The sequence below is a fragment of the Passer domesticus genome, chromosome 7 (genome assembly GCF_036417665.1).
Source record: "Passer domesticus isolate bPasDom1 chromosome 7, bPasDom1.hap1, whole genome shotgun sequence".
In the NCBI taxonomy this organism is placed as follows: Eukaryota; Metazoa; Chordata; class Aves; order Passeriformes; family Passeridae; genus Passer; species Passer domesticus.
In genome coordinates this window covers 35,074,076-35,093,373 of record NC_087480.1, presented here as the reverse complement: position 1 = coordinate 35,093,373, position 19,298 = coordinate 35,074,076, and the positions used below count along the sequence as shown (strand labels likewise).

Genomic DNA, 19,298 nt, shown 5'->3' with positions numbered 1-19,298 from the left:
ACACCTTGCACTGATTTTAAGAGTTGATTGTGCCTTTGACTGGGGATGATTAAATCAGGAATGTGGTGTGGCACCAGTTTTTCTCCCAGTTTCTGTTGGATGATGTGGAGATTACCTGTATGTTCTGTATGTGTCTTATACATTTTTGTGTATCCCAGTGCATGGCTTGTTTAGGTAGCCATTTATTGCCAACTACATCAGTAAAGCATTTAAAAATGTGAGCTGAGGGACACAACGGTGTGACACCACTTTGACTTTTACTCTGTGGCTCTTGATTCGCAGGAGAGTCCTGTGTTTGGTGCCAGTGGCCAGGAGGAGCTTGCCAAGAGACTGGCAGAGCTGGAGCTCAACCGGGAGTTCCTGAGTGTGCTGGGAGATGATCAAGACTGGTTTGATGAGGACTATGGCCTGAGTTCCCGTAAGCTGCAGCAGAAGCAGGCTGAGGAGCCAGCAGTGCTGCCCCAGGCAGAGCCGCAGAAAGTGCCCACCAAGCCGAGTGAGGAGCCCCTGGCTGTCCCTCACACTGCCGTGGAGGTGGAAGGGATGGTGCATGCAGCAGCTGAGGAGCTCTGGAAACTAAAAGAGCTGGGTCACGATCTTCAAAGCTGCAGCCTTAAAACAGATCTTAGTGGTACCCTCCAAGAGCAGGACACAGACACCATAAACAAGCAGGTTTATAGAAAGGTACAATCTTCAGGCATTTTGGTCTTGCTCTCCGAAAGTTTATCCTGGACAAAAAAAGCCATAACCTTTACTTCTTCCTTTGTTCAGGTGGTATTTGATTTAACAAGAGAGATATTTGGGGAAATCTTTGCTGAGGACCCTAATCTGAATCAGCCCATTTGGATGAAACCGTGTAGGATCGCATCTGCTTATTTTCGCCGAGTCAAAGATCCAAATGATCTGGATGAAATCAAGGTAGGATGAAATCTTTGTTGAGCAGGGAAAATAAGATGAAAAACACTGAACTGGCATTTACCTGAGTGTTAGAAGATCATAAGAGGTGTACCAGCAAGAGATGAGTTGAGAAAAGGAAGATTACCAACCTGAAAGAAAATTTGTCAGAATGGTCCTTTTTTACTCAACAGATTGGCCTCCCTGTCCTTATGACTTACTGGTTGTTTTTAAACCTCAGTCCTCTGTGCAGAACTGCCAGGATGACCTTGATCTTATAAAATTATAAAATTGGTGTACTGACAGCCTGCTGCTGTAGCAGATTTCTGGATGGCTGAATTGGAATGGATCCAATACTAGGGTTGGGCCAAATGGGATGAGCTAGATTTTTCACTCAGACACACACACCTATACCAGCCTCTCTGAGGACAGCAGGAGTTGCCCAGAGGATCCCAAAATTTGACTGGTGAGGGAATTGTCATATTTGACAAGCCAGAGGAGGCCTCCATGTTATTGGTGGTAGTGCTCAAGGAACAACAAAATCACAGAGCCTGGGGGACAAGCGAGAGCCTGACTGGACCTAGGTTAAACTTGCAGAGCTGGACATTGGGAAAAAACCTGTCTCCCTTAAAGCCCTCCACAAAGAACCTTCCATATGGCTCATCAGGACACAAATGAAAACTTTCCCCTGCACTGTTTCTTCTGAAATTGAGGGAGTTGACTAAATTTTGATTAACCTGCTGAAGATACAGCATGTTAACTGTCCAGGAAAGCAAAGAAAATAAAGAAATCGTATCTAAATCACTCTGTTAGTTGAGAAGACTTTCAAAAGCATGTGGCTGGGGACAGCAGGGACACAGGACGAGGACACCAAATTCCCACCCTGCTTTTCTTTAATATTTTCCCATAAAATAAATTGTCAGAATCCTCTTTGTGTAGTGTTGAAAGTGTCTGTTCTCAAGGTTGAAACAGCAGTGGGTGTCTTGTTTTCCCCCCCACTTCTGGGTTTAATAATTGTCCTGCCAAGCTGATGTGAATTCTGTAGTGTGACTTTTTTATGGGAGCTGCTTTGTGCATACTTTTAATTTCTTAGCTCAAGTGTGATAAATCTCACCTTTACTGTTCTGTAGAACTTCATTGCAGCTGAAGTACTGAAGTTGTTCAGCCTGAGGAAAGAGCCTAACCACAAAACAGACTGGCAGAAGATGATGAAATTTGGGCGGAAGAAACGAGACCGGGTGGATCACATACTGGTAAGTGGATGGAAACAAACAATCTTGTCAGATACTGTCCCACCAGACTGAAGTGTGGCATATGAATGTATTTTCAGTATTCAGTCATGCTGTTTAAAAAATACAAAGTGTACATGAGGTGTCAGAAGTCCAGTGCCAGTGAGGGAAGGTGACTTGAGTTAATTCTGCCTACTCATTTGACTGCAGTATAAATTCGCTCACTCCCAAAAAGTTGAAAGCATGAATTTCCAGAAGGAAACAATGAAATATTTGACTGAGAGTAAACTTTTTCTTTGAGATGGGAATATGTGTTTCCTCTTACTTTAATATAAAATGTTTTTATTTTGAAGTAATACTATTTAATTTGAGACAGTGATACAGAGAATGTAATTAAACTAGTGAATACAGCTGCCAGTGGGGCAGAGACTGTGGAGTGTTAAAACTGCCTGAGATGGAGCATGTCTGGCTGTGTACAGTTTTTGAAAGTTATTTTGTTGTCTTGTATTGCCAGGTTAACATCTTTATTGGCTATAATGATAGTGAAGGTTCTGCTTGGGAATATGAGTCGTCATTAACACTGCTTCACTTAATTACACCTGGAATTGATTCCACACAACGAGCCCATATGAGTAATTTGGATTTATGGGTCGTGTGGTCTTTTAATTGCCCATCACTGGAGGGTTTCCAACACAGGGGTTTAATTGTATGTAAATAGAATATCTATTTATAGATCCAAATACATCCTGATACACTTGATTCTGGGATATAGAGGTTATTAAATTGTGCACAAAAAAGTTCTGTGTTTAGATCTCCAAGGGAACTAATATTACAGCTACTATGCATGTGTACCAACTTCCTATTTTTTTTGCAACATAGCTAGAGAGAGAGATTCCTGTCTGGAAACATTTGCTCTAGTTGAAGGCATCCAGAGTGCTTCAGGTGATGTTTGAAGTTCAGACAGTCCAGTCTGTGATTTACATGCAGAGCCAGACATCAAAGATTAATGGAGCTTTGACAGGTTTGGCCTAATAAATAATGTGTTTAATTTTATTTTCTTTTCACAAAATAATGGTAATAAAACTTCAGCTGAAGACTGGGAATAATTCTGTGAAGGTTGCACCATGCCATGCTTTATGAATAAGGCAGTCCCAGAGGCATTTCTTACAAATTTATACTGTGATGTGGGGCACTATCAGAGGAACTTTTAACTGAAAACCTAAAGAGATAAGGCAAGAGAAATTGAACTCCATGTTATTAAAATCTCTGTGAAACATGAAGTATTGGACAGCTTTCTCTGTCTCCTAGTCATCCCCAGCTGAAGGTCATGAGTTCTGTGCAGGGCCAGGAGAGGATATACAGGTGCCTATCCCCAGTAGCTCATGGGGTAGCCCTAAACTGAGAGGCCAGGTTTAGGATTCTCCACATTTTGTTGAAAGTGTATTCAGGTAGTACAGGAGAGCAATTTCCTGAAAGAGAAAATGAGATTGTTTTTGTAGGTTTAGGTGCTGTAGAGTTGTCTTTGAAAATCACAATTCAAAATACTTAGTTCCAGTTTTTGTATATCCCACTGCAGGGTATGTGGGGATGTCATGTGAATACACGCGTGAGCTGATTGATTTCCCACCTCCTTTTGATGCTTGTAAAGACAATTACTGTTAAAATAAAGCATGATCTCTTTAAAACAGAGATTAATATCAAATTAACCTTAAAATGAAAACATCCCCTTACAGTTTTCTGTTGAGACAACTGTGTATTTTAGTGATGTTGAGAAGACTGAACACACCTGACTGTCCAGTTCTGTCTGACCCAGGAGCTGGGCCTGACTTTTACTTCTTCTGTAGGCACAGAAACAAATGCCAGGCTGTTTTATTGAACTTATTCTCTCCCTGATTATGCCTGGATACACTGTTCTGGGTTTATCATATTAAACTTAATTAATTCCCAGTTCATCCCTGTGGGAAAGGGCACAGCAGGAGAAGCAGCACTGGTGATCTCTGTGACACTGGGACTTGCAGGTTGGCCATCACACCTCCTGGGAGCAAAAGGGAGAGCAGGATGGATTAATCCTTTGCCTCCTTCTCTGCCTTGAGCTTTGCAGCTTCCTCCAATCACTGCACTTTTAGTTGCATTTTCACTTTGGTCTGTGCTTTCCCAGCGTTGACACCAATGTGGTGAGTCATGTTTTAGTGCCAGTGACAAAATAACATCTTTCTCTTCTCCTTTTTGCAGCATTCTTTTTGTCTTCAATCAGGCATCTCTGTCCTCAGAAAAGAATTTATATTGGGATTCTTCAGGGATCCCTCTGATATGCTGGATATTTGCTCCAGTTACTAACATTTACAGCAAATCTTGACTTTCAATAAACAAGTACAGGAGCTCACATTTATGAAAAGCTACATTGTTTAAAATCAAGTTAAAGGAATGTCTGAGTATTTGCTTTCTTCCCCTTTTGTCCGTTCGTGTTGTTCCTTTATCACATGTGTGCTGTCTGTGCTTTGTAGATAATGTCAGATGTACATTTTGGTACATCAGGGCTGCCAGCATCTTTCAAAACCTGTTTTTAAACTACAGCAAGAACCCTCATATCTCATTATTTTAAGTTCAGGTGCTGACAATAGATTGTTTTCACTCCTTTTTATTTTTTCCACTTGGGTCTTCAGCCAAAACTCTCTGTGCTGATCTGTTTGCATGGGGCTAGAACAAACTCTGCCATTGCTGTCCCTGCCAGCCCCCTTCTCTTTTGTGTGGAGCTTGAGAAAGCAGAGCTCACATGATAGTGCCAAACCTGTGTGTTTGGTTTTCACACCTGAGGAGCCTGCCAGCAGAGTGCTGCAAAGTGCTTGATCTTCTGACCTGTTGATTTAACAGCCAAAATGTTACTCTGTGTGCAGAAGCTCTGCAACAAAGCAGGGCTGTTCTTACCCAGCTGGCTTAATTGGAAAGCTGGAGGTGCCCCTGCTGCAGCACCCCAGATCTAAACCCAAGGGGAGTGCACAGTAAGAAGAGAGTGAAAGGCTGTTTGTATGCTGTGTCTTAAGGTTTCCAGGCACTCTGAGAGCAAAGGGCTGTGAGAATGCACCTGCCTGCCTTCCTCCTGCTGGCCTCCATCCAAGACACTACTTTGTATCTCATGCTTATTCTTTTCAGTCTCCCAAATAGTCTGCTGACTCCTTAAATGTAGTTTATTTTAGAGATATTCGTGGGTTTGAGCAGGAATCTCAAGAAATCAAAACATGCTAAGTCACTCTCTAAATTTCCTTCTGATTGTATTACTTCATGTGGGGTTTTTTTAGGTGCTGTGACATTTAGTGGAAGGCCAGAAGGATCATGTGACCATGTTATCAGAAGGATCATCTGACCATGTTATCTCCTTGTTTTTCTTTTGTGTGCATGCCCCCTTCTTTAAATGTTTTTTTTTTTAATAAAAAGTGTGCATACAGAGAAAAAACTACCACATAACCTTCTGCATTTCATCACTCTTTATGTTTTCATGTAGATGGAATTCATTAAAACTGTAGTTTTCCTGACTTTACAGAAATGCAATTTATTTCTGGTATATAGATCTTGCTTCCTGGTATCAAATATGTGAAGTTTTACTTCTATCACGAGAAAGTAAGAAACCCATTTCCATGCAAGCCATGATAGTTGTCAAATGTTAAAGAAACTGCCTCAGTGACTTAGGAGCAGTTTGTGGTAACACAACAAATGGATCAAACCTTTCCCAGACAAAGGAGTCACAACAGCCTTGGCTCAGATGGTGCAGCCAGGGCTGCACAGCAGTTTCCACACATGTTCTGAATACACTATAAACAGGACTTGCCTGCAGCTGCAGATTACACGTTCTCACAGCTTTCCAAAAGTATGCTCGAGGAATTCCTCCTCATGCCAAAGGAAATTGTGCCTCTGAGAGAAGGAACTCTGCCTCTGAGAGAGGTGGGAATGATACAGGCAAGAGAAAATTAATCATTGATACTGTTTTTCTTTCTGGTGCTGTTAAACATCCAGCCTTTCTCTGCCTGGATCAAGCACCTTCTCCTCTCTCGTTTACTTTTACTTCTTTATCTCATGTATCTCTTTTCACTGCTTGAGGACAGTAAAGAAATTGTCTCATCATGCAGTTGCCAGGGAGACAGAACAAACAGCACCTTAGTGTGGATCTGGACATCGGGGTTTGTTCAAGGCCTGTAAGATCAGAGCCTTTAACCTGCTTGATTATTTTACTCACTAGCTTCCCCCACCCCCAGTGTTACCTTCACTGAGTCTTCACTTCACTTCACTTGACTTTCAGCAGTGGAGTGGCTGCTGGTGTGGGAGGGCCAGGCAGAAAATCCCACCAGTCACTCTCATGCAGCTGATGGGTTACCAGCCGTGGATGTCATCAGTCAAGGTCCCTGGGCATTCCCTGGCATTTGTCTCCACCCACCTCCTTCAGGATCTTTCCCCATTTTCGGAATCTTTCCTGCAGCAGCCGTCTACACCCTCTCTCTTTGAGCCCCTTGTTTTTTCTGAAATCACTTCTGCTTTTAGGGAATCCTTTTTCAGTATCAGCTCTTCTTTTCATGACCCCTGTCTCTTCCTTATCTAAATAGTCTATGAAGCAGACACACAACACATGATCAGTCTGCAACTTGCTGCTTCTGTCTTATGCCTCTTTTCTGATGGGAGGACTTGGGACATGCTGCTGTTTACTTTACCAGAATTTACAACCAGCACATAGAGGTTGTAGGCAGTACATTTCTGTGTGAGTTCAGGAGTCTCTTTCAGACATTCACCTCCACACAACTCCACACCAAATTATCTACCACTTGTTAGCTTTCCATTTAAATTATCTTTCACCTACAGGACTCCTTCAAAGTTTGATTGCAAATAATGTTGCTTCTTCCTTATTAGTAACAAGCCTAATGAAGCCATTAATGCCTTGTCCTTGGCAGCTGTGTGGGAAAGAGGCACTTGCTGTGGTAGCACAGATCAGTGAGCAGGCAGTGTGACTCTTCCAAAGCTGTTTGCAGAATGAGATCCCTGCCCCTCTCCCCAAGCTCTCTTAGGAGAGGGAGAAAGGAGCTGTCAGCCTGAAGCCCCGTGTCTAACCAGGACCTTGTGAATGGCTGCAAACCCTGCAGTAGTGCCAGTTCCCTGGGGTTCCCAAAGCAGCCTTTTCTTGGGCTTCACACTCTGCTGGGGTTATTGAATCGGCATTGTGCCACAGCAGCTGTCAGCTTCAAAACAGACCCGTTTCTGGGAGGTTTAGCTTCAGGCAAAAGGAAGAGAGCATCTTGGGGCTGTAGTTCGTGTTCTGTCTCAGAAAACAACACTGTTACATTCTGATCCTGGGTTAGTGGGTTTTTCAGTATGCTTAACCTTAGTTTGGCAGCGTGTAGGTGTCTGCCCCACTTGTACAATGTAAATGTATCTTGAGGTCAGAGTGTAGGATTTATGGGCAAAGGAGGTTTCTGCTGAAGCTGAGCAGACAGAGCTTTTACCAGGTTTTTGTTGTCATTTTAAATACAAGGGATGTTTGCATTCATTCCTTCTTTTCTAAAATGTTTGAACTGTGTTAAGATTTGTCTGTAATACTGAAATGGTCAGCAAGACAAATTTTTAATAAGTTTAATTGAGGACATCCAGTTTGGAGAGACTCTCAATAAGACTTGATTTGCTGAATGAAATTATATATTTCATTCTGATTCTAAACTACCTATTTGTCAGTAAGCAGTAAAAGGGGATTTTCTTTGTCAGCAGTTCAGTAATAGAACTGTAAGTACTCTTTGAATGTACTGGTGCAAAATTCCATTTGTAGTAATGCTGTCAAATCCAATGAAGCATGGAATATTCTGTGCAAATGAGTTATATAACACATGCAAACATTTTGTCTTCCTATGCAGAAGCATTGGAAATTAGTTGTTTCCTAAAATTTTCTTATTACATTATAAACTGAACTGCAGTGAAATCTTTTCTTTTTCCCCTTGTCCTGTTCAAGGCCTTTCCATTACTTCTTACCAGTTCAAGCCACAAGGAATCAACTTCTTGCAAAAACATAATCAGGGACTAATTAATTAATAGAGCTTCTGCTGTTGGTCAAGACTATCCCATTAGCTGAGTCCTTTCAAGTGAAAAACTTGTGCAGGAATATGAAAGCCTTTAAAATGGATGGTGCTGCAGTGAAAAGTAGAAAACATTCATACAGTGAAATAGGCTGGTTCAAACAGATCTGTGTTCGTTTTGCTATTCCAAGCGTTTCCTGTAATCTCTTACAAAGACAGATATGTTGTTGACAGACAGACTCTGCTTTGGATTCTTTCGGGAACTTTGCAGGCAATATTATTTTAAAGCAACAGAATTGTAATGTTTCTATTGCTTTTCTCCCCTCCAAGGTGCAGGAACTCCACGAGGAAGAAGCGCAGTGGGTGAACTACGACGAGGATGAGCTGTGTGTCAAGATGCAGTTGGCAGATGGGATCTTCGAGGCCTTAATCAGAGACACTCTTGATGTACTGAACCAGATAAACGAGAAACAGCGGAGGCTGCTGCTTGTCTGACAGTGCTGAAGTGAGCTCAGAGCTGCCAACCACGGAGTCACAGGCCTCTCTGACTCCTGACCTGCTCTCCTCCCTGCACGCGCTGCGGCTGGACTTCCACGCGTGGGGTTCCCAGGCAGTTCAGATGGGATGAAAAGAACCTGAACTGGCTGCCAAGACCTCGCACCAGATTTATTGTTCGGAACAAGCTGATCCCTCGCTTGAGGTTGCTTTGAGGAGTGCTCAAGACTGTTCATGTGCCAATGCAGTTATGTCACATAACTGTCAGCAGCTGCCCGGGGCCCCGGCTCGGGGCTTTGACATGTTTGGCTTGTTCCCTGAAAGGGTTGGGTTAAGTTGGGGTAGTGGCTGTTTTGCTGGAATGGTGGTCAGCCATCAGTACTCAACTTGTCTTTAGAAATGTGAGTAATTTGGAGAAGCAACAGTTTGGTCAGGTTTTGGTCATAAACAGAGACTTACCATACTGAACAGTGTTATAATCTTAACACATCTTCTCCTGCAGTCCTAACAATGTGCATCAGTTCCTTCTGCTTCAGAGCCTATTTAATTCACTTCTCCGTGAAGCTGGTTTTCATCTTTCTTCTGTGATGTGGTACTGAGCATGGTGCCAGTCCAGTCCAGGGAAATTAGATCATGTTTCTTCCTGCCTACAAGTAAAGAATTCTTGCTGCTTTGCTCTGAGGCAGAGCAAGATAAAGCCTGCCTAATGTCAAGTGTGAAAGATGAGCCCGTGGACAACTTTGCTCCTCCCGTGTAGCACTTCTCTTCCTGGAGCACCAGCTGCTCCCAGATAATGGATACTCAGGATTTTCTCAGGCACGAGACATGCAGGAGTGGAAAACATTTCCTCACAAAAATTTGGCCTTCAATCCCTCAGCTTTCTCCCTTACTGTCACCTAATGAAATTGGAGAAGCTGTTACTTGAACAATTTAGAGAATGGAGTGTATTCACCAAAGAAAGCGGTGTCTGGTGCTTGACTGGTCTGCATGTTTTGTGCTTGTGGGTTTTTTATTTATTTTCAGATAATTTATTAAGTGGATTACAGGAGAGTGTCCTGTGCAGTTGGCTGCACTGTCTTGTGTTTTGAGACAGACGAACTTGAGAGAGCATCTGGCTTGGAAACTTCCAGAGCCCCGTATTCTTCGCACAAAACCTCCAGCTTCATGAGAGGGGGTGAAGGTAGGAACAGCCAAACCTCAGTGACCAAGGCTGGGATGCAAAGACAGGTCTAGGAATGGAGCTTGAAAACCAAAGCACTTGGTTCAGAGACAATGGAGAGCTGAGGGGGCTGAGCTGAAAAATTGTGTGAAAATTCCCAGCTCTTTCTATTGCCTTCCTTTCGCAGAACTTCTGCACCATGTTATGTGGTTGATTTTGGTTGATTTGGCTGGATTCATCTGCAGTATTGTTCTGCTGAGTGCTGCTTCCTGACCTGTTCTTCCTGTTCTTGTGTTTTTCTTGGAGGAACATGGAAAATCTGGGGTCAAACGTTGATGCCTTAATAGTGGATGTCTCTGTTTGCTAACCTGGGACAAGACCCAGAGGAAAGTCAGATTCTCCAGGCACTGGAGTATAGACAGACACTTGGAAGCCCTCAGAGGTGCCCCAAAGATGCTGCAGCCCACAACAGGCATGGCAGGGGGCATCTCAACTGTTTCATTCATCTGCTTGGTTCTTGGGCTTCCTGCTGGGCATACCTCTTCTACTGCTCCAGTTTGGTTTCCCTTTTCCACCTTTTTTTTTTTTTGGTTGGGTTGTTTATTGTTTGGGATTTTTTGAAAGCTATCATTGGAATATTTGTATTTTGCACAATGACACACAGCTGGTAATTCTTCAGGGACAGCACTGGGAAATGTTGGATTTGCCAGAGGTCCATACAGATTCTCAGATGTAGTGTTGCCAGCACCTCACTAATGAGTTAGTGGTGAGCCATATCCATGGGAGCTCTGTGAGTGGAAGAACAAGGAGGAGGTTATGATGGATAGGGACACCTCCAGTGATGCATGTCTGTCCCTCAGTAGTGGGCCTTTTGGCTGGCTGGAGGTCAAATGGTCTTGGTGGAGCATTGTTCAGCTTTTTTTCCTCAAGTGATTCATTTGTTCATGTAAAATGTCATGATGCTGAACCAGGAAACCCTTGGATGCTTAAGACAGAAGCAAACTAAAGCTGCTAGATTTAACCAGCATGGTGTCACTGATTGGGTCACCACCTCAGATTCCCTTTCCTGGGTGTATCTCTTTCAATAGCAAGGATTGCTATTTTTATAGGCAGCAATTATGGAAAGAGGACAGAAACCTGCAGAGTCTGTTTGTACCTGGAGCATCAGGTCAGGTTCTGTTCTGTAGATTCTGTGGCCAATGTTGAGAAGGTTGTCCTGCATCCCCAGGGCTTTTTGCTGTTCTGAGGGGCTCATGGGGTGTTTCTGGTCTGTCCAGCAGGAGTGGGGAGGTTGTGCAGTCAGGCCTGACAGGGCATGGGGCCTTTTGGAGATCATGTGCCTGTTGTCTTTTGGCTGTAGTACCCTCCACAGAAGCACTAACTGTTTTTAACAGGTGTTTGGACAGAAGGAAGCTGTGTCTAAGTAATGGCTTTGTTCCTTTAACATCACTGATTTATTTTTGGTAGCAATCCTTGCTAGGAGCAACCCTAAAATGACTTGAACGTACGTGAATTACCTTCTCAATACCTCACGTGTGTTGAGTTGCTTTGAGTTGAGTGTATGTTCAAAACCTCAAGTGGGTTGAGTACTTGTGGACTGATGATTACTGCGATGAAGCAAGGGTCAGGCTGGGTCAGGCTGCTAGTGAGGAGATATGGGGAAGCCTGGGGTCCCACAAACAGGCTGAATTCTCTGCTTCTCTCCCCAACCTTCCCTCTGTAAGAGCAAGATATTTCTGCATCCTGCTTATCTCGGTGCAACCACATAAGATTCAAGGCTGGGACATTTTGCTGAGACCCCTGAGTTGTTGGGGCAGCAGCTGTCATCACTGGGGACATGCTGCTCCATCTTTGGAAGGATCTCAGAGCCAGGTGGGAAAGCCCAGGCTTGTGGGAGCACAGAGTGTGAGTACCTCTGTGACAGCAGGATGCTCTGTGAGCCAAGCCCTGGAATATCAGTACTTCTGCCTTTCAGAGAAGGCTTGTTGCTCGCAAGGTGGAATGAGGGATTGAAAAATCCCATCTTGTTCCTTTTCCTTTCTTGAAAAAGTGGCCTTAGCTTTTTGCAATACTTGAATAAGTGTGTACCTGCAGAAGTAGCACAGTGACAGAGACCTTTTAAGTGACTATTCTGCGAGGAACTGTGTGCAGTTCCAACTTTCATATCTCTTTGCTACCTTGAGAATATTAGGAAAACAAGTACTTTTCAGCAGACAAGCAGTTGAATCTTACAAGGTATTTAGTGCATCTGAAGTGTTTACAAACCAACTAAAATGGAGAAAAGCAAACTATTGAACTTATTTGTAATTTAAGTGTTAAATGCAAAATTATATACAGATGAAAAAGGAATACTGTAATTAACCTGCATTTACTAGGGGTTTTTTTTCCTTGATTTTGCAGAACCTTTTGATACACATTTGCAAAGCCGCCTTTTGGGAGGCTCAGTCTCCCCGTGTACTGTGTTGTGGAGATGCTGAAAAGAAACCCATTTACTGTGTATGTGTAAATAACCTGGTAATTTGGGGTTTGGGCCAGTTTCAGCTCATGTTCACATCCACAGCAGCTTTGCACAATAGACAGATGCAAGGATGTGGAGGGGTTGGGGAGGTTTTTTTGTAATTAAGAACTGTAAAATAACCAGGATGGTCCCTGTGTACACCAGTGTAAATATCTTTGGTAACGGAAATGTACTTTAAGAGAACAAATTCTGTAAATAAACTGATTTATAAATTAATCTTGTTTCCTGCATTTTATAAAATGGAGCTTTCTAATTACCCAAGCAGTTGCTAATTCTGATGGTGTCCTGGAGATTTGTCCCTTGAACGTTCCCCTTTCTGTCTGATGCTGTACTTGGGATGCCAATCACAGTTTACAAAATCCCATTAGACTTGCCTTAATTATAACCATAACTTTATTAGAATTTCCTTATTGTTAAAGCTGACTGTTGATAACACCAGAAAATAGCATTGAGCAATCATTGCAGGAGTTCACTGTGGGAGAAAAACTACTCCTTGCACATATTTATTTAAAATATGTTTTAAAAGCTCATGACTTAAAACATTCTTATGTTAAACAACAGTTTTGGAATTAAATTCTTCAGAACCTCAGTCTTGTTTTGTATTCCTAAATTGATGCAGCTCTGTAGAGCTGCTGTTAGCAGCACCAATCCCTTCCTCACCAAGGGACAAATATTGCTCCCTGTTGGTGGAACTTTTCTAAATCTTTGCTGTTTTCTTTCCAGGACAAGAGAAGAACCAAGTCACTTTAACACATGAAAGGTCCTGGAGCTCTGTAAGAGGACAGCTGAGCACTTGCAGTGCCAAACCACAGGTGTGGGCAGGTGGTGATGGAGTGGCAGCGTGAAGGTGTGAGCCAGGGAGCACAGATGTTTATTGAGCCTCCTCAGTGCCTGTGGTCACCTGTTTTGGTGCCTTTTATTATTCATGTACAGCCCAGCAGAAAAGGCTTTGCTTTCCATTTACTGCAGACCCTGTACAAAACCCAGCATTGGTCTTTCCAGCTTGGAGGACCCTGTGTGACTGTCAGCTCCTCACCTGCCTGGGAGGGAGGTTGGCATTAAATGGGGGGGACCTGTGTGAGCTAAACCATTGCAGTTATTTGTTCTTTGCTTTTCCTCAGCAGAGCTACCTCATCCTGGAGGAGGATTTGCTGCATTCAGGCTTCTGTTATGGAAGAAGCTTTGCTGCAGTCCGGGTGTGCCACAGGGCTTGTCCTCAGTGGAGCTGGGGACACCATCACAGCCCTCAGACAGACAGGAGGACGTCACAGCCCTCAGACAGAAGGACATCACAGCCCTCAGACAGACAGAAGGACATCACAGCCCTCTGAGCTCAGCAGTTGAACTGGCCAAACTCAGTGGTGGGTCCTTGGACGTCCAAAGGGCTGAGGCCAAGTGGTGCTGCAGCCTCTGTGTCCTCATTAGTGAGCAGCAGAAGAGTATCCGTGCCATGCCTTTCCTTGCCCTGCAATGATTTTACTCCATGAGTCCTGTTTTTTTGGACAATTGTCTACTTGCATCCATCCCTGGAAGGGGCTCAGAGTACATTTCATGTTGGACAAAAAAACCTGAATAAGAGGCTTCCTTTAAAAACGGCTCAAGCTGTGGGAGTGCTGCCAAGGTGCTCCGGCGGGTGACGCAGCAAAGTGCTGCATTGCTCCTGCTGTCCTTGCCCAGGATACCCAGCAATCAGCGTGATGAAGGCTCTCATTTCCTCATTTGCAAGTCTACGTTGCTTCACTTTGTCACTGACTTTCTACCCGTGGTGTTTGTGCAACTCTTCCCAGAATCCTTGGAGCATGGTTCCCTTCAACAGCTGTTTCACGTGTGGACCTGGTGAAACTTCTGGGTTGGGCAATGGCCAGCAGCCACCTTCCTGATGGCACCCTGGATTGAGTGGGACTGTTTGGTGCCTCCCTTCCCAGGTACAGCCCCACTCCCAGGTGCCTCCCTGGGGATGTGGTGCCAGCTGCAGCCATCCCACGTGCTAAAATGCCTGGCAGAGCACTGGAGTACTTGAAATGTTGACTCTGCTCCAGGCGTGCTGTGCCCTGCCTAGCACAAGGGCTTCTGCAATGTCCAGGCTCTCATTAAGAAGAAAAGGAGTTGGTGGGGAGCTGCTGAACACCAGCAGCTCTTCAGAGTGCAGGAAGGAGAGGAGGGGGGCTGCCCAGCTGCTGGCACCCAGCCCAGAGCATGGGCCATTGCCTGGCAGGAATGCAGATGAGATGCAATGGAGTTTGAAAGTGTAGGGCACTCTCTGGGATGTCAGTCTGTGGGAGAGAGAAAGGCACCCTGTGAGACCTGGAAACTGAAGCAAACAAAACCCCTAGCCCCAGCCCTGTACCTTCCTGCCTCCTCCTGAATAAGGTCCTGCAGAAATTTGGGGAAAAGGAGGAGAATAGAGTAGCTCTGTTCAGGAGGGTGATGGTTGGGCAGGTTCAGGGGCTTAGAGGAGACTCCTGGGGTACAAATCCCTTCTTTTGCTTGCCAAGAGTTCTGATGGCCTGGAGCAGGTGGTTAATTCCTGCTCTGAATGTTTCTCTTGGCCCCAGTTTTCCAGCCCTTTGCTCCACCTGTACAAGACCTGCTGTGTCCCTTGGGCTGCGTTCCCTCCCTGATGTGGGTTTCCAGTGGCTTCCTCTTGCAGTCAGTCTAGGCTGACTCAAGCTCAGATTTTGTCTGAGAATTTGCTGGAGGTGGAAGTAACGCCACTTCTGGGGGGTGTCACAGCTATGATTTGATTTTATTCCAGCAAAATAAAGGAGGCTGCAGGGGATCCCACTGCTCACGTGGCTTGGCTTGGGGAGCCCAGCAAGGAGCCTGGTCCAGTGTCTGTGTCTGGCTGTGTTGCTCCAAGGACTGATGGAGCCAGCACTGCTCAGTGTACCTGTGATGGGGCACAGCAGTCCTTGGAAGGTGAGACCTTGCTTACGTTGCAGGACTACTGTCAGAACAAGAGAGGAGTGCTCCGTTGTCATCCCTGTGGTATTCTCAGTTTCGTGCGCTGCAATTAAACCACCTGCCAAATAATGATGTGGCAAATCTGGGCGGTGTGGCCTCCTCCAATCTGCTTCTTAAAGCTGGGAACATGAGCTGGACTGGAAAATATCTGCTCTGTGCAGCCTGGGTCATGGTAATCATTTATGACTGTTAGTAGATCTGAAATTTGCAGGTAAAACGTTTCCTACCCAGACATACCAATGACAGTGCCAGTTCCTCCTGGTCTCCCTGGGTTCTTCTGAAAAGGGAAGGGCAGCATAGCTGCTGTCCTTTGGAGCAGGGATGAATCAGAAGAGGTTGAATAGCAGGAGGCTGGTACTGCTGTATTCTCTCTGCAGATGCAAACTATGTGAACACATTCGTCACATCCTGAGAATGCACCCCAGATTTGCTTTTGTGCCTCTTGTTATTACAGGCTGGTTGGGCTTGAAAGGTAGAAATCAACGATTTCCAACCAAGTCTGTCTCGTGGAGTCAGCAACTCCCAGCTGCCAGGGGGGCTTTGAGGGGCCATCCTGGTCTGACAGGTGTCAGCCTGGCAGAGCCACTGCAGAGTGTGGGAAGCAGTCGGGATTCACATCCCCTCGGGTGTCTCAGCAAAGCTGGCAGGTTTGTGGCACAGGTGCTGCCAGAGGTCTTGTCTGAAGCCATATCTCAGCTGAGGTGTGACATGTGCCACAAAGAAAAAAGTGCCACCTGGATTGGAATGTCAGGGAGGTGGCACAATTTCCCTTGCTCTCTGAGGGAAGTGAGGGTTTTTCTTTATTCACAGAAGGACCACGCTTTAAGCAGTGCTGTGCTGCAGATCAAAGAGGACTTCCTTGAGTTCATCATCTTGTGAAGCCTGGAGAAAGGAAAACTGCTGAGCTTCCTCCAAGGTGCTTGCAGGGGAGTTGGATGCTAACCTCTCTGAGCAGGCTCCAAAATGCCAGTGACGGGGTTGCCGTGATTGTATCATGAGTCTTGCATTGGTTGCGTGTTTTCCTTGGAGTCAGTTCCTGGAATCACACAATTAGGTAGGAACGTGTTCTATAATTTTCAAGGAAGAAAGTCCATTTTGGGATCTCCCTGTGGCCCTGAACCTTCACAGCTAAAGGGGAATGAGGAGGTCCTGGGTCTGCTCTCCTGGCCATTCGGAACATTTCATAGATGGATTCAGGCTTTTAAAAATGGACAATAAAAGCCTTTCTCCATTTTCTGAAATGTAGTCATTTTCCATCACTTCAAGGGCTGAACACATAAAATCTAACCACTCTTTCCTTGATTCCTCTCTAACTCAGCACAGAGGTGATCTGAGTGGCTTTGTGTCTGAAAATGATCCATTTTAGGTGCACGAAACAAGTTCTGCAGGGCTTAAATTATTTTGGTGAGGTTGTGGCCGCCTTTTGAGGTTCTCAGCCTGTTGATGTTGCCCACGCCTCACTGACTTCAAGGAGATTCCTGCTGAGTGTTAGTCTGGGAAAGGAGATTTCAGAGCTTAATGAACTAAAGCCACTGCTCAGCTTCTGCAGAGAAATTGTGCAGCACAGGAATCTCTGTGGTCATCCCATGGCCTTGCTATGGAGTGAAGCACAACTCTCCCCAGAGTTAAGGATGCTGAGGTAGGCACGGAAGGCTTTGCTGGGAAAACCAAGCAGGTTCCTAAATGTGCAGTGAGAGCCTAAAGCTGGCCTTTTAGGGCTGGCTGGGGCTCAGCAGGTGGGCATCCAGCATCATCCAGCACCTGTGTCCTCGTTTTGCTACCTGCAGGTTCTGTTGGCAGCCAGAGAGGACAAAAAGGCAGAGAGCACTGGGAGGGCATTTCTAAAACCTCCCCAGACTTCTTCTCGTTCTTGACTGCTATTATTTCATCTTAGTTGCTTTCAAATCCAACTTGAAAAGAGTCGTTTCAAAGCCTCTGCTTCATCTTTGGCTTCCCATGCCCTGTGTCAAGGTGTTCTGCAATGAAAATGTGTCTCTTCCCATTCTGAGGTGCAAGAAAAGCCTCATCTCCTGCTTTGCAGCACCAGTCAAAGGAAAAAAAAAAGGTTTTTTGAGCAAGTCTGTGCCTGGAAAACTCCACACCCTGCTGCTGCAGGAGGCTGTTACCTGGGGATGGGACGTGCCAGCTGGGCAGTAGGGTGGTGGGTAGCAGCCCAGCTGCTCCCGGGGCAGCAGGAAGCAAGAACATCCCCACCCCAGGGCTCCGGGGGATGAGCAATGGCATGGCTCACCTCCAAAGGAGCCGGAGCCCCGGGCTGTGGGCTCTTGCCTCTCCACCTTGCTTTTGCATCTAAAAAAAGGATTCAAGGAATTTGGGCTGCCTGGGAGGAAGAGATGAGCTGGATGGGGAGAATGCTGGCAATTATAAATGCACTGAGCACCTCTCCTTTGCCTTGATAACCCAATCAAGCTGATGAGCCCTTAAAATAAGGCTTTAACCTAGGGGGAAGATAACGGTGGTGATCTCCTTGAACATGGGGATTTTTGTGTTTTAATCACCAGCTGGATGAGGACAAGTCCTGGCAAAGTCTCTGTCAGTAGTGAGGTACCACCTTTCAGAACAGCCCTGCACAGGCTAGGCTGCGTCTCTCTGCCTCCTGGTTAGACAATGAGGCGTGATAATCCCTTAAGGACTTAATTACAGCTGACAGGGCTGGAGCAGACCATCTTCAGCCCCATTCCCATCAGCCTGGACCCACAGAAGATGGGTGGGAGCAATCCCAGGGGTCATGCCCACCATGCTCCATCCTCCCAGGACAGCCTGTGTCAGGGAGCCCTGTCCTTTCCTGGAGCTGTGCCCCGTGTGGAGCCCCTGCCCTCCACTGCCTCGGCGAGCCTGGGCTCTGGCAGGCTTGTTTTTCTAGCATGGCAAGTCCGCCTGAAATGCCTAGGTGGGGCCCAGCACGGATAATGGCCTTCCTGGGGACAGAGCCAGCAACAAGCCCTCAGCAGCCATGAGCACCCCCATTGCCGGAGGTTCCCTGGCCTCAGGGGCTGGGGAGGGAGCGGAAAACTGGATTTTGGGGCTGTGTCCAGCCTGGCAGTGGCTGGCTCTGCCCCGGGGCACTGAGCAACGGGCACCTTCCGTCTGGGTCTGGGAGCGGTGACGTGTGTGCGTGCGTGAGCGAAGGCACGGCTTGGGCTGCCCGGGAGGGTGGAATCACAGAACCCTGGAATGGCCTGGCTTGGAAAGCATCTTTAAAAAGCATCTAGTTCCATCATCCTGCCACCCTTCCACTAGACCAGGTTGCTCCAAGTTCCATCCAGCCTGGCCCTGAATATTTCCAGGGATGCGGAATCCACAGCTTGTCTGGGCAACCTGTGCCAGGGCCTCACCGCCCTTACAGGGAAGATTTTTTTTTTTTTCCTAATATCTAACTCTCAGTTTGAAGACATTCCATTGAAGGGGCCACTGGGGGTAGAAGGCTGCTTTTTTTTTTAGATGTAGAGCTGGATTTTGTGGGTGTCCTTGCTGAGCATCCCTGGCAGGGCTGGGGAGAGGGCAGGGATGTCTGCAGGGTGCCCATTCCACAGGGTGTCCAGGTGCTGCCCAGTGACGCTGGCTGATGTCAGGGCATCTGGCCAGGGCGCTGCCCAGGGGTGCCCACGATGGTGACAACGTGCGTTTTGGGCCTGAATCCGCTGCCTTCACCACTGCAGAATCACACATTCATTCAGGTTGGAAAAGACCTAAATCACCGAGTCCAGCCTGTGGCCCTGACAACCAGACCGCGGCGCTCAGTCCGCTCTTCCCTTAAACACCCCCAGGGACCACGCCTGCTCCACCTCCCTTTATCAGAATTGTATTTTATGCCATTTATCCCCTCACGGAAGGGCAGCACAGGGTGGGGGTGAGCAGGGGAGCTCCTCCCCGCGGTGCGAGGGGGCTGGCGGCCTAGCGGGGCCGGGGCTGAGGGAGCGCGTTCGTGCCGCTGCCCGTGAGGGGCTTCCCCGCGCGGGCCCCGCCCCGGCCCC

At 46.2% G+C, this 19,298-nt stretch overlaps 1 protein-coding gene across 8 annotated transcripts in view; it reads left to right on the top strand.

Moving 5' to 3' along the window:
• The window catches only part of CEP350 (centrosomal protein 350), a 73,366-nt gene extending 56,951 nt beyond the window's left edge, over positions 1 to 16,415 (top strand). For 7 of the 8 annotated variants that reach the window (XM_064427647.1, XM_064427648.1, XM_064427649.1 and 4 more), the window contains 4 exons: positions 283 to 684; positions 772 to 918; positions 2,025 to 2,147; positions 8,498 to 12,555. In XM_064427647.1, coding sequence (XP_064283717.1) covers positions 283 to 684; positions 772 to 918; positions 2,025 to 2,147; positions 8,498 to 8,662 — 837 coding nt within the window. In that variant the 3' untranslated portion in view covers positions 8,663 to 12,555. Of the gene's footprint in view, positions 1 to 282; positions 685 to 771; positions 919 to 2,024; positions 2,148 to 8,497; positions 12,556 to 13,062; positions 13,152 to 13,463 lie in introns of those variants that run through there. The other variant, XR_010366048.1, reaches the window with a different exon arrangement.
• The last annotated feature ends 2,883 nt before the right edge of the window (positions 16,416 to 19,298 follow it).